General features: G+C 35.5%; 1 protein-coding gene across 2 annotated transcripts in view; it reads left to right on the forward strand.

The window, feature by feature from the left end:
* SESN1 (sestrin 1) overlaps positions 1-12,849 on the forward strand; it is a 136,536-nt gene that overhangs the window by 117,858 nt on the left and 5,829 nt on the right. For both annotated transcript variants that reach the window (XM_069077085.1, XM_069077087.1), the window contains exons 2-7: positions 2,630-2,695; positions 3,915-4,115; positions 4,804-4,986; positions 5,782-6,018; positions 8,544-8,691; positions 11,588-11,700. In XM_069077085.1, the coding sequence (XP_068933186.1) occupies positions 2,630-2,695; positions 3,915-4,115; positions 4,804-4,986; positions 5,782-6,018; positions 8,544-8,691; positions 11,588-11,700 (948 nt within the window). The remainder of the gene's footprint in view (positions 1-2,629; positions 2,696-3,914; positions 4,116-4,803; positions 4,987-5,781; positions 6,019-8,543; positions 8,692-11,587; positions 11,701-12,849) is intronic.

Below are 12,849 nucleotides of genomic sequence, written 5' to 3' on the forward strand. Positions count from 1 at the left end.
CTCAGAAAATAGGATTGTGGCTTGATAACACTTGGCTACCAACATTTGACAGGAAGGATAAAAATAGAAGACCTGAGAATCTCATGGAATTCTTGGTGGAGATAACCATTGGAAAAAGCTAAATTACTGATTCTCAGCCTTTTTGGAATGCAGCACTCTATTGTTATTTTTGTGAAATCCCCACATCTTGCCTTCCTAAGAGTGATCTCTGACATATGTTTCCTTTGACAATTAAGGTAAATTAATTCTAACTTCTCAAGGGGAGGAGATAAGTAAATTTCAGAACAACATTTGAAATAATGTGTGATTAAAGTGGCCAGGGACATAACAAAAGAGAGAGTTGGGAATTATTCCTTGTTAAATATTTAAGTTAACTTTTGGTCTGTGAATATGTAATATGTGCATTTTTTTAAATCATGAGTAAGAAGAAAAGGGATATTCTCTTTAAAGCAGCTTGCCCTGAAAAAAAGCCTAGGCTTCAGTGAATAACCAAGATAGACATACCATCTAGTCTACATTCTTCATTTTATTGGTAAGGAAACTGAGGCCATGGGAGGTTAAATGCCCAATGGAATTGTAAAGAGAGTTCTCTGACTCCATATCAGCATCCTGTCTTGTTACACCAAGACTAATACTCTAGATCCTTAACTGAGGGAACCAGAGGAAGACATTTACTGTTAGGTATAGCAGTTTCCCTGGGAAAAAATATGGGCCCACCAATTTGTGAAAGAAAAATTCTTTAGGGTTAGCATTTACAAAATTGTGAGCCTTGTGCTGGTTTGGAAGAAAAAGGTGGGACATACCTGGGCAGAGAAAGACAGAAAGAAAATAAATAAAATAAATGACATAATTCTTGACTTCAGAAGAGTTCTAAATTTTATGAAGTAAAGTTCACATACATACAACAGGATTAGAGGATAGTTTGGGAGCCAGAAAGCACCTTGGAGGTTATCAAGCCCAACCCCTTCATTGTACAGTTAAAGACACTGAGGCCTGAGAAGGTTAAATCATTTGCCTATCACTGAAATGGGGTAGTAAGGGGCAGAGCCGGGATTTGAAGCCAGGTCATTGCTCTTTTCTTTGGTGCCATGCTGCTTCCCTACTCACACAGGACTGCTGTAAAGGCTGAGTGAGAAAAGTGGAACTGGAGTTATTTGCTCTATGTGTTGCTCTTCCTCGCTTTGCATTTCATTTGTGGAGATTATCGCATTCTTGTCAGAATGATGTTTTGAGTATATGGAATATTTTTTCTCTGACAGTTTGTGGGAAATGATAAAATTGTGATTCAAAATGGTAACTAGGTTTGAACTACAGATGATATTTAGGGCATCTACCACAAGGGTCAACGTTAGGACATACTAGTTTCTTAGGCTATCACTGGCAGAGAAATCAGTTCTCCCTTTCTTAATTTAGATTTGAAGTTATATTTTCATTTATTTTGTAGACATATTTAGCACATGTGAACTCTATGTGTGAATGCATTGACCTGCCCTAAAAAAAAAAATGGTCCTCATTTTTTTTTCCTTTGTGCCCTATTTTAAAAATCTTTAGTAGTAAGAAGCTTTCACTAATTTGGACCAGTTTTTTGGGGTTGTAGCCAAGTTTTTCTCTTTCTTTTTTAAAAGGAAGACATCTGGTTTGAATCACAAAGAACATTTGAAAGCACAGGGGAGAGGGTGGAGAATTATATTTTATGTAATTTTGTAAGTAAGGGTTAATGTTTAGCCTTGCAGTCTCTAAAATTTTTAATTTTGTCTTGAAAGAAATAAGACTGGGATGGTTAGACAGAGATCTCAAAAATTCAATATTGGGGTCTTAACACATTACATGGAAAAGGGGGCTCCCATTCATGTCTTGGCAGCTTTTGTCAACTCCAATACACTGCAGTCATTTAGGGTGCAGGCTGGTACATGGATTCTCTATCATTTTACATGTTAAAAGGCAAACACATTAATTTTTCAACTATTAATATGTAATGGAAGCATTGCCTCCTGACACAGGAAAGAATAAGGAGAACAATGTCAACTGAAAAACTGCAAGTGAAAGTTTCTCTAAATTTGTTTTCTTGGAACCTGTAGAAAACATCTGTTGCTCTTTTTATTTGTTTTATTAAATAACCAGGTTGTGTTCGTTTGTCTTTTTTTAAGATTTCCCCTAAAGTATTGTTACAGGTGTCATCTGTCAGTTCCCTTAAAAACCTTCTGGTTTTTAATATATCTAAGTTAAGGTTACAGCTTTATTATTTTCAGAAAAGATGTCTAAGGATTCACATGTTGATTTTGAATGTGCAAACACATGGGTCTTATTTTGTATCACTGACGATCCACACGGTTGACTGCTGTGTGCTGAACGTTTTGTTCTAGACTCTGTGCCAACTAAGTACCTTATGCAAAACTACGGTTTTAGTAAAACAGGTTTTCTTGTTTTTAGTCAGAATGGCACTGTGATCTGTGGTTAGCTTTGAGATGCAAACAGAAAAATGAAGAGTGTGGATCTAGGCATGAATACCAGCTCACTGCCCAAACAAGTCTGTCTCTGTCTGACTGGGTGGCTGTTTTTTCCATTCCCAGAGCTCTAGTTCATGTTGTTTACTGCTCAAGATTTGAGATGGTGTAATTTTCTTTTCTAGGAACTTGGAATTAGAATTCCTCGACCACTAGGACACGGACCAAGCAGATTCATCCCAGAGAAGGAGGTATGTTATTTGTAAAGGTACATAGTGAACTGTATGCTTTTAAGGAAAGATTTTCAGGACCTACTTTTAGGCATCAGAGCAGGTGTTGGTCAACAAAATGTGTTATGCAGAACTCACCACAGTTCATCATTATATTTTGGCAGTAAATCCATAGAACTATAAGGCTGAGATTTATACTACTTTGTGACACTGTTTAGCATTCACATAGAGAAAGCCAAGACTTGTTTTTCGGTGATGTTACTCCACCCCTTCATATTCAGACAATGGCCAACTTTACCCATGCTTTTAGTTACTTAGCAGTGATGAGTTGTACAATAATAATCTCTGCTATCCCTGTACCAGATCATCAGTACTCAAAAACAGTTGTACCTAATTTTCTCTAAAAACATTTAATGGGTGGGGTTTTTTTACATTGCTGTCACTTCTCAGTGACACCCCTCTTTCTTCTTCCCCAGCCTTATCTGAGAGTGTCTTATAGCCCCTGTCTATAGTCTGCCACCTTTCTTATGTGAGATGTGTGAGGTGATGCTGTACTATGAGACTGTTGAAGTCACAATTGGTCACTTGTGCTTAACTTCTCACAAGAGTAATTTGTGACACTCAAATGAAATAAATGTTCATAAAGTAATTTGTAAAACTTGAGATGCTTTTACAAATGTCAGTTACCATCAGGATGGTTTATCCAGTGACTTTGGTATGGTGGTATAGCGGAAAGAACATTGGAGTGGAAGCCAAGGAGCTGGGATTCATCACATACCGACTGTGTGGGCAATGTGTCGCCATGTATTGGGCATGTCCCTTTACTTCTCTGGGCCTCAGTTTTCTCATCTGTAAAATGAAAAAGTTCATTGCTAAGATCCCTTCCAGCTGTTAACAGTCATTAGTTTTACTTTCATTGGAAGGCAGGAGGAGTTGTATGTTATGAGAGGCTTCAGGAATGTATCTCTGAGGTCTCGTTTCCAACATGTTTCCTACATTTAATTGTGCAAATTACCACCAAATTTGTAAACCATCTTATATAGATGACCTTTAATTTTTTTTCCTTTTAGTATTAACAAATAATTTTATGGTTAGATTGAGCTTAGATGATTTCTAGAGCTACAGTGTTGTACTTAATTGCTTCTTAGTAATTGGAGTTTAGATAAAAAAGTATAACTTTTAAAATGTGTATTAACAATTTGCAAAACTGATTTTTTTTCCCCCTCTCAAATTTGTACAGATACTTCAAGTGGGTAATGAAGATGCCCAGATGCACACTTTGTTTGCAGATTCTTTTGCTGCTTTGGGTCGTTTGGATAATATTACCTTAGTGATGGTTTTTCATCCACAGTATCTAGAAAGTTTCTTAAAAACCCAACACTATCTCCTACAGATGGACGGGCCACTCCCTCTTCATTACCGACACTACATTGGAATAATGGTGTGTAAAGACTCAATTTGAATTAATTTCTGCCATCTCCTTTATAGGGACTGTTAATGCCTTAAAAAGTGACATACTTTTATATTCTAATTCTTAACTGGATTTCTATTGGAGATAATATCTACATTTTTATCTCTTATAACCCCTAAATAAAAGGTGATGGTGTATAGTCCTTTCTTTCACTGAAAAATATAAGTATTTTGCATGAAATTAAGAGAATAAAATGTGATGCAGCCATTCTTTAAAATTCCATAATTATTTTGTGCATCAGAAATTCTTCTTACATTGAAATTGCCATAATATTAGACCTTGATGCTCTGAAGATGTTAACTTTCATATGTGTGTGTGTATATGTGTGTGTATTTGTGATCCCATAAATATTTTTAACTTAGTACTTCCCTTGAAATCCCTTTTGATTCTAAGAAGGGAAAATGAGTTTCCAAGAGATTCAATATAGGTGGTTTTTCCAATGTTCAAATGTTGTTGGCCTTAAGTGGGTTTTTTTTTTGTAATGTTAGAGTTATTTCCACTAGTTATGTTATACAGAAAATTTTTTTTTTTTAATTCTTAATTGTAAGAGTAACTATTTGCTGTTTTTTTATAGGCTACAAGTGTATTTTTGTAATGTTTTACATGAGTCTAATTTTTCTGGTAATTGAGATTAGTGGGCTTCCTTCTTTCTCTTAAGGCTGCAGCAAGACACCAATGCTCCTACCTAGTGAACCTCCATGTGAATGATTTTCTTCATGTTGGAGGAGACCCCAAATGGCTCAATGGTCTAGAGAATGCACCTCAAAAACTACAGAATTTGGGAGAACTAAACAAAGTGTTAGCCCACAGGCCTTGGCTTATTACCAAAGAACATATTGAGGTAAGTCATTGAGCATATACCATCCCAATTTTAGCATTCTTAATGAATAAGCACTGAGTGTGAATTGTAATATTCTCTATAGATTAGGTAAAGAGAGATACTGTAAAGAACAGAATACATTGTGTTGATGAGTGGGTTTTTTTTGTCCTGTGAAACACTTTAAGGTATATGACTTCAGAGTTGAAAAAAATTAAAGCCACAAAAAGGATAAAATAGGAATCTATTCTGCAATATAGTTTGCAGTGTTGCTGAATTAAAGAGGAATATGAGAATAGGTAAAGGACACACACACACACATGAATATCTCCATGTCCAGGCTCTTGCCATTTCCATTTTGGAAATGCCTCAAAAGAAATAACTGATTTGATGTTATTGACAAGGTCTAAATAACATATAGGCACATCTCATTCAGTAGTTTCTACTGTAAAAGTTTCCCATAATCATTTTCAGAGCTCTTGAGTATGAAATATGGGCAAACCACTTATAATTTAGCATTCTGAAATACTGTAAATCCTGTAAGACATTTTGACATGCTGATGGCTAAGTTGCAACCTTTTCCAGTATCCAGCAGCATTCCTTAAATTCAGAGTAGCATAACACCTACCAAGTTATGTTAGGCTATATTTCTAAAGACAATATCAACAAATGCTGAAATCTTAGCTTGTTGTCATCCTACAACTATCTTTTTAACTATAGATTTTAAGCAGTATCTAGCCCTGCTTTTGATGTGTTGGGTGTTGCTGTGAACGACTTATTTTCATCAGTATAACAACCTATTCCATCTTAATTCTTTAGCAACTTTTGAAGGCTGAAGAGCATAGTTGGTCCCTTGCTGAATTGGTACATGCAGTAGTTCTACTCACACACTATCATTCTCTTGCCTCTTTCACATTTGGCTGTGGAATCAGTCCAGAAATTCATTGTGATGGTGGCCACACCTTTCGACCTCCTTCTGTCAGCAACTACTGCATCTGTGATATTACAAATGGCAATCACAGTATGGAGGAGATGCATGTTGCGGGAAGTGTTTCAGTAAGTATGAGTTATGTGTTATGGAGTCATAATAAATTATAATCTCACAGTAATAGCCATTTTGTTTCTTTAGTTTGTTCCTTTTGTTCATTATATTTTTCTTTTTGGACTATAGGAAACTATTTTATAAATTTGATTTTGGCATCTCAGATGTAAGAAATCCTCACAATAATAACAAAAAGAAAAGCTAGGCACTAATACTCTTTTTTTCATTCAACTTAATGACTAGTTATACAGTAGGCACTTTAAAATGTCTATTGAGTATTTCTAATGTGTAGAACACTATTAGGTATGGAGAACAGTAATAGTCATTGTCCTTCAGGAAGTGACACTCTAGAAACACAGGAGTCAACTACCTCATATGATGTGTGTCAGAGGACATGGCTTCAAATTCTGGCTCTGCTGCTTAGTACCTTTGTGACCTTCAGTAGGTCTCTTTACCTCTCTGGGCCTCGGTTTCCTTATCTAGAGGGTTAGACTAGATCCTTTGAATAACTGTTCCAAGACTATGTTGATGAGACCCAGAGTCATGGGTATAGATTCGAGCCTCTGTTGGGCCTTAACACCAGCCCACTATTTTGCTGATTTGTTCTGGTTAAAAGGGAGGCCAAGTAAGTATGTGTGAATGAACTAAAACACTAGGAATAAATTTCTTTGTCACTGACAGTGATATGGTATATGACGCCCCAAAAAATTACTTAAGCCTGCCATCACCCTTGTGTAAAATGGGAGCATAATGGGCAATGGTTAATGAACCAAGTAAGCTTCCTCCAATACATAATAGTTGTTCAGCATTCTTGGAGTGTGAAGCAGGCCACCATTTGATAAAATATGTTTTCAGTGTACTAGATAAGCAGTTTGGATAGCAATTCATACCAAATAGCTCCTGAAGATTAACTAGTTGTTAATAAAAAAAAAAATGATTAAGAATAGGAATTTTTTCCTAATAATACTGTGCCCCTAAAATTCTAAGAAATAATGCTTTCAGGTTTTCATACTGCCATTTTGTTTCATTATTCCAATTAGCATGTTTGTTTAAGCAGATGAGAACTTAAATATTATCATGGTAGAAGTATACAACTGAAACAGGCTTTTTCTATACCCACTGTTTTATTTTTTTTAAATATTACTTATTTCAGCTATACTTAACCATGGCCTCTCTCGTCTTTAAGCAAAGTAGGGAAACATCATTAATATCGTTAAAGACAGCATGGGCCATATAGCCCCAGCAAACAGTGATGTTTGTTCCTGAGCCAATATGAATTCCTGACCATCCTAATTTTTCATACATCCATGTCAGTTCTATGGTGATGTGCTCAGTAGCAGTTCTTTGAACCTCATCAGAGAGTTGCTTTCCTTGGTGATATTATTATAGTAAATATAACATTATTTTGGCACCAACTATTAGGATCGTATCAAAGTGTATCTCATAAAACATTTTTGCAGACTATAGGTGTCCTATAATGTTGGTATGTGATATGTGACATTTCTGTCTTAAGGAGCTGCTAAAGAAGGGAGTCAGTTGAGCATGTCTTAACCTTGACTTACAGTTAGCTTTAAGGTTCCCTACTTCATTAGTTTCATGACAGAAATTCCAAATATCTGACTGAGCTGGTTACTTGGTGAAGACCAACCAGGTGGCAAATGTGAGATCCCTCCTCCCGTGCTCAGCTGGCACAGATCCACTTGCCTAAACCTCATGGGTTAGACATATCCACCTTCCCTCCCCCACAGAAGAGTTGACAGGATTGGTTCATTGCTATGGCAGTCATGGCTCACTGCCACTGTTTAGTCCCCCTTGCAGAACTAAAATACGGAAAATGGACAGCAAGCACCAGCCTTTCCAAAACACATCGCTGAAATAGTAACATAGTGTTATATGTACAGAATTTTGCATGGCGGCCAAATTTCATTGAGCTACATGTTTAGTATAACAACAAAGGGTATTATAATAGTCTGTACACAGGGTAATAAGGACCTTATCTTAGGTGGTTGGAGGGGACAGTTACGTTATGGAGATAAAAATTGTGGACTTGGCATGGATTTGGATGTGAAAGGTGAGAGAAAGGGAAGAATCAACAAAAACACCTAAGTTTCAGGTTTGGAAATTGATGCTATCAGTAATTAGAAGGAATTTGACTTGGGAGGGTTTAGGGGTAAGGTGATTAGAGTTTTGAATGTGATGAGTTTGAGGTATACTTGGTATAGAGAGAGAGATGTAGCAAACAAAAATAAGGGTCTCTGGAGCATGGGGAGGTGTTGGAGGTAGTTGCTTGACATGGATAATTGAAATCATGGGAATTAATAGAAATTATAAAAGGAGAAAGTTTAAATATTCATTCTTATAAAGCAAAATATGTTTGTAGATCTCTGAATTCATTTATTTAGTACACTTTAATAACAAAAACAAAAATATTTTCATGACACTTCCTAAAATAGAGAAATGAGTTCCAATTTTAACTTTAAATTCTTGAATAATCTCTACTTATGTGGCATGTATAGCACTAATTATATATTATTTTCAGATAACTGATTCTTTTTGTGAGGTTGAAGCCCTCATGGAGAAAATGAAACAGTTACAGGAGTGTCGTGATGAAGAAGAAGCCAGTCAGGAAGAGATGGCTTCACGTTTTGAGATTGAAAAAAGAGAGAGCATGTTTGTTTTTTCATCAGGTAAATAATTTTTATATAGTCAGAATAATTTTTTTTCCTTTAAAACCAGTTTCATTTGGAGATTTATAAACTAGCTAGACAAATTTTGAGAGACATTATTTTATATAGATATCCCCTATTATAACAACATTTGAAAATAAATTTTAACGTAATTTATAAATAGGATGCTATATTCAATAATTCATCCAAACAAGTGTTTGCTAAAACATCTACTGTATGCTAGGATTCCCCTCCTCTCCCCCCCCAAAAAAAGCCTTTGCCCTCAAGGTGCTTATATCTTATTGGGGAGAGAGGAATAAAAAAAATTATAAAGATAATTGGGGGATTGGGAAAAACATACAGCCAGGAGGTTAAGGGAAAGCTTCTTACAGCACTAAGCTAGCCTTGAAAAAAGCAAAGGATTCTGAGGGACAGAAATAAGGAAGAAGGTATATCTAGGCATAGGGGGCAGCCATGTCTGTGCAAAGGCATACAGAGATGAGAATTTCAGTGCTGAGTTTGAAAAATGGCTAATAGGTTAATTTGGCTATAATGATGGTGGTGGGGAGGTGTTAATTTGACGTGTCTAAAAAGTATCTGAAGGTACATATCCAAATGAAATAGTTAAAAATTTTCAGATTTCCTCAGTATTTTAGAAAGTATGTTCAGCCACCATTTTGAATCTAAAAGCACTTTTTAAAAAGGAAACTTTTTTATTCTCATTTTCCGTTCCAAATTCCCTTCCATTCATCCCCTTCTCCCTCTTATTGAGAATGCGGGAAATATTGCCCCATTTCACATATAAAGGGCAGGCAAGACATATTTCCACATTATCCATGGTGGGGTGGGGTGGGAGATAAGGGAAAAAATCTACTTTAGTTGATACTCTTGAGTCCATCAGAGGGAAGAATAGCATGCTTCATTACTAGTCTTTTGGAGTTATGGTGGGTCATTGTGCTGAGCACTAAGTCTCTGTGATAGCACTTTGTAAAGGACTAGATAGATGCCAGATAGTGGTATGGCATTGACAAAATAGAAGTGGAAAACTTAACAGTGAACCAGATAAAGCCCTGGAAAAAGATAAGGTGCTGGCAAGGTGACTTGGGCCCATTTCTGTCTCTCTTCCCTTTGCTATAAAAGAAGAGAACTAAGTGAGAATATGTAAGTTCCTTCCAGTTTGGGCATTCCCTATTGGTAGTTTGTTATCTACAGATCTCACCATGCTACTGCTTTACTCAGAAACCTTCAGAGTATCTCTTTTCTTTAGGGTAATATAGAAAATCCTCAACGTGGTATTTATTTAATGTTCTTCATAATATGGTTTTAAGCTAATTTCCTATTCTTATTTCATAGTTCTCTTTCACACACTCTCCATAATTGCTACCATAATTGACATTCATCTCCCTCCTCCCCTTTGCCTCTTAGAATCCCTGATTTCCTTCAAAGTGCAGTTCAGCAGCCCTGCATAGGACTTTTCTTTTCCCCAGATTATGCTTTCTTTCTCCTGAAATTCTTGTGTTATTTTGTATAGACTATTTTTCTAATATGTTGTATCTCTAGCCACTCTATTCCTGTTGTACCACCTACCCCAGAGCATGTGATATACTCAAGAACATTTTTATTGATAGTCTGCTTTTGTACCTCTCCATGTGTGCCTTCCTCCCTTCCCAAAGAGTCATCCCCTATAACAAAGAATCACAAGAAGAGAAAAAAAGAAATTCAGCAAAATTGACCAGTGTATCAAGCAAGCCTGACATTAGGTGTTAACCCACCTAGAGTCTCCCCACCTCAGCAAAGAAAGGGAAGGAAGGTACATTTTCATATCTCCTCTTTGGAGTCAAGCTGGTTTGTAATTTTACAGCATTGAACTTGAGTTGTGACCTAAATTTTTCTCTTTGTATCTCTGGTGATAGCAGAAGTACCTCGCACATAGTAGGTACTTTATAATTGTTGAAATGAATTGAATTGTGAATCCACGAAAGATTTTTTATTTTATCTTATAGTAAATCTTTTTTGTAGCTAAAGTTATTTTATTCTAGCCAGATAATTCAAACTATAAACTAAGTATATATGAAATTTTTTACAAAATACTTTTTAAAGTGTATTTTGATAATTGAAAAGCAAAAAAATATGCATTTAAAGGTTTTAATAATTTTTTTAAAGACTAGAGCAAAGTCAAAAGTGATTTTAAGTGACTTTTTTTTGAGTTATCAGACAAGAATCACTTTTGATTGTTATTTTATCAGATCTTAAAAACTATGCTTCAACTACACAAAATAACTGGCCGTGTAACCTTGAGCAAGTTACTTAACCCCAATTGCTTTAAAAAAGAAAAAAAAAACTATGCTTCATGATGATTCTCCATGTAAAAAATTGAAGTCAGTGCAGCAGGAAGAAGTGATGGTAATTCATACAGTATTTTTTTTCCTCACCCATTCTTCCAAAATAGTGCTTAGGGTAAATTTTGACTGTGTGACTATACACAGCACATTTTCTCTTGCACATTAATCCTCAGATTATACCACAAATTATGGAATCATTAAGTAACATCTTATAGCATGGTACCATAGTTAGATATTTAATCCATGTTTTTATCTTCAAGTATTAATTACAAGTGTTTCCAAACCTTCTGTACTCAAGTATTAAAATCATACTTATAAAATATTTCATCTTTTTAAAAAAAATTTTATGGGAAATGAGTCAAAAAGTATTTAGAAAATTATGTGCATGAGAATATGCCTGTGGAAATGCTACCTTTAGTGCATTTCCACTCACTGGTGGAATCAAATCTACTTTTCCAGGTTACCACATTAGCATTTTATTTGAGTCACCTGAAGAGAAGGAAATCCATGTGGATAGAATATAATTATCAAAAACCCTTATGAAAAAGCCAGTAATGGCATTTTCATTTTTGCAGATGATGAGGAAGTTGCACCAGCAAGAGATGTATCACGACACTTTGAGGACACTAGTTATGGTTATAAAGATTTCTCTAGACATGGGATGCATGTGCCAACATTTCGAGTTCAGGTAAAATTGAAGTTTATATTTTATATACTGTATCTAAAATGTTGTAGCTTGAGAGGGATCTGGTTTTGAGAACTCTAAAAACTAGTAAAGGGAAACTAATTTTGTAGTTCTCAAATAAGGCATGGATCTTATTCTAAAAGTTTGTAAGGCTAATGTTTGAAGCTCAGAATATATGTTCTTAGAATATATATTCAAGCCTTTTATAAAGATTTTCACAGTAGCCAATGAAAACTGATATTTAACTCATACTATAGATAAAAGTATGATGGTAATGGCATCTCACAGTCTAGTTACCCTTTACAGCATTGTTTCTCTATAAAAAGTTAAGAGTTCCAACTTGGGATGTCAGGAACACATTTCCTGTCTTGCAAGCACCAGTAGTGGGAAAAGGAACTCACTCTCACCTCATAAGCAGCAGGTGTTTTTCCAAGACTTCATAGGCATCAGAGGGGGAAGGGGAAGGAGAATCCTAAGGGGTCATTGGCATCAGTGGAAGACACAAGGAATTTGAATAGCTGGGCTGTGGGTAGGGAGAGTGGCATCCATAAATCAGAGGACTAACACTAGATAAAGGTACTATTTTTAGCCTTTCTTTTTTAAAAAAAAATTGGTATCCTACTGGATTATTGCAAAAAAGGAAATGTACATTTTAAATGTCAGTTACCTGAACGCCTTTTAAGATTGAAATATTTCCTGAATTTAACTGAAAGTAGTGCCATTCTCTTTATAGGTTTCAGATTTAACTTTGAGTGACTTTAAAAAGTTATTCTTCAGTCTTAAGAGTAAATGGTTGAAAATAATGATGCAGTGTTTATAAAAATATTGCTTTACTAATAGCAGATTATTGACTAATATACAGTAAAACTTGAATTAACTCTGCAAATTTGGAGTTCATTATAATTAGGATCACCAGAGTCCTCTTGACTTCTGTTTCTGTAGATGATAAGAATAGCGGCAGTCCCAGTTGAGATGTTGGAATCAGTCAGTAAACATTATTAAACATCTGCTATGTACCAGGTACTGTTGCTAGGTGAAAATAAGAAAAAAAGAATTCCTGTACTCTTATTAGCCTGTATTCTACTGAAAAAGAAAAACACACCCTAGATAGATAGATAGATAGATAGATAGATAGATAGATAGATAGATAGA

The sequence above is a fragment of the Petaurus breviceps genome, unplaced genomic scaffold (assembly GCF_028583685.1).
Source record: "Petaurus breviceps papuanus isolate PSGF00001 unplaced genomic scaffold, PetGlider_PUasm1.0 90977, whole genome shotgun sequence".
Taxonomy (NCBI): domain Eukaryota; kingdom Metazoa; phylum Chordata; class Mammalia; order Diprotodontia; family Petauridae; genus Petaurus; species Petaurus breviceps.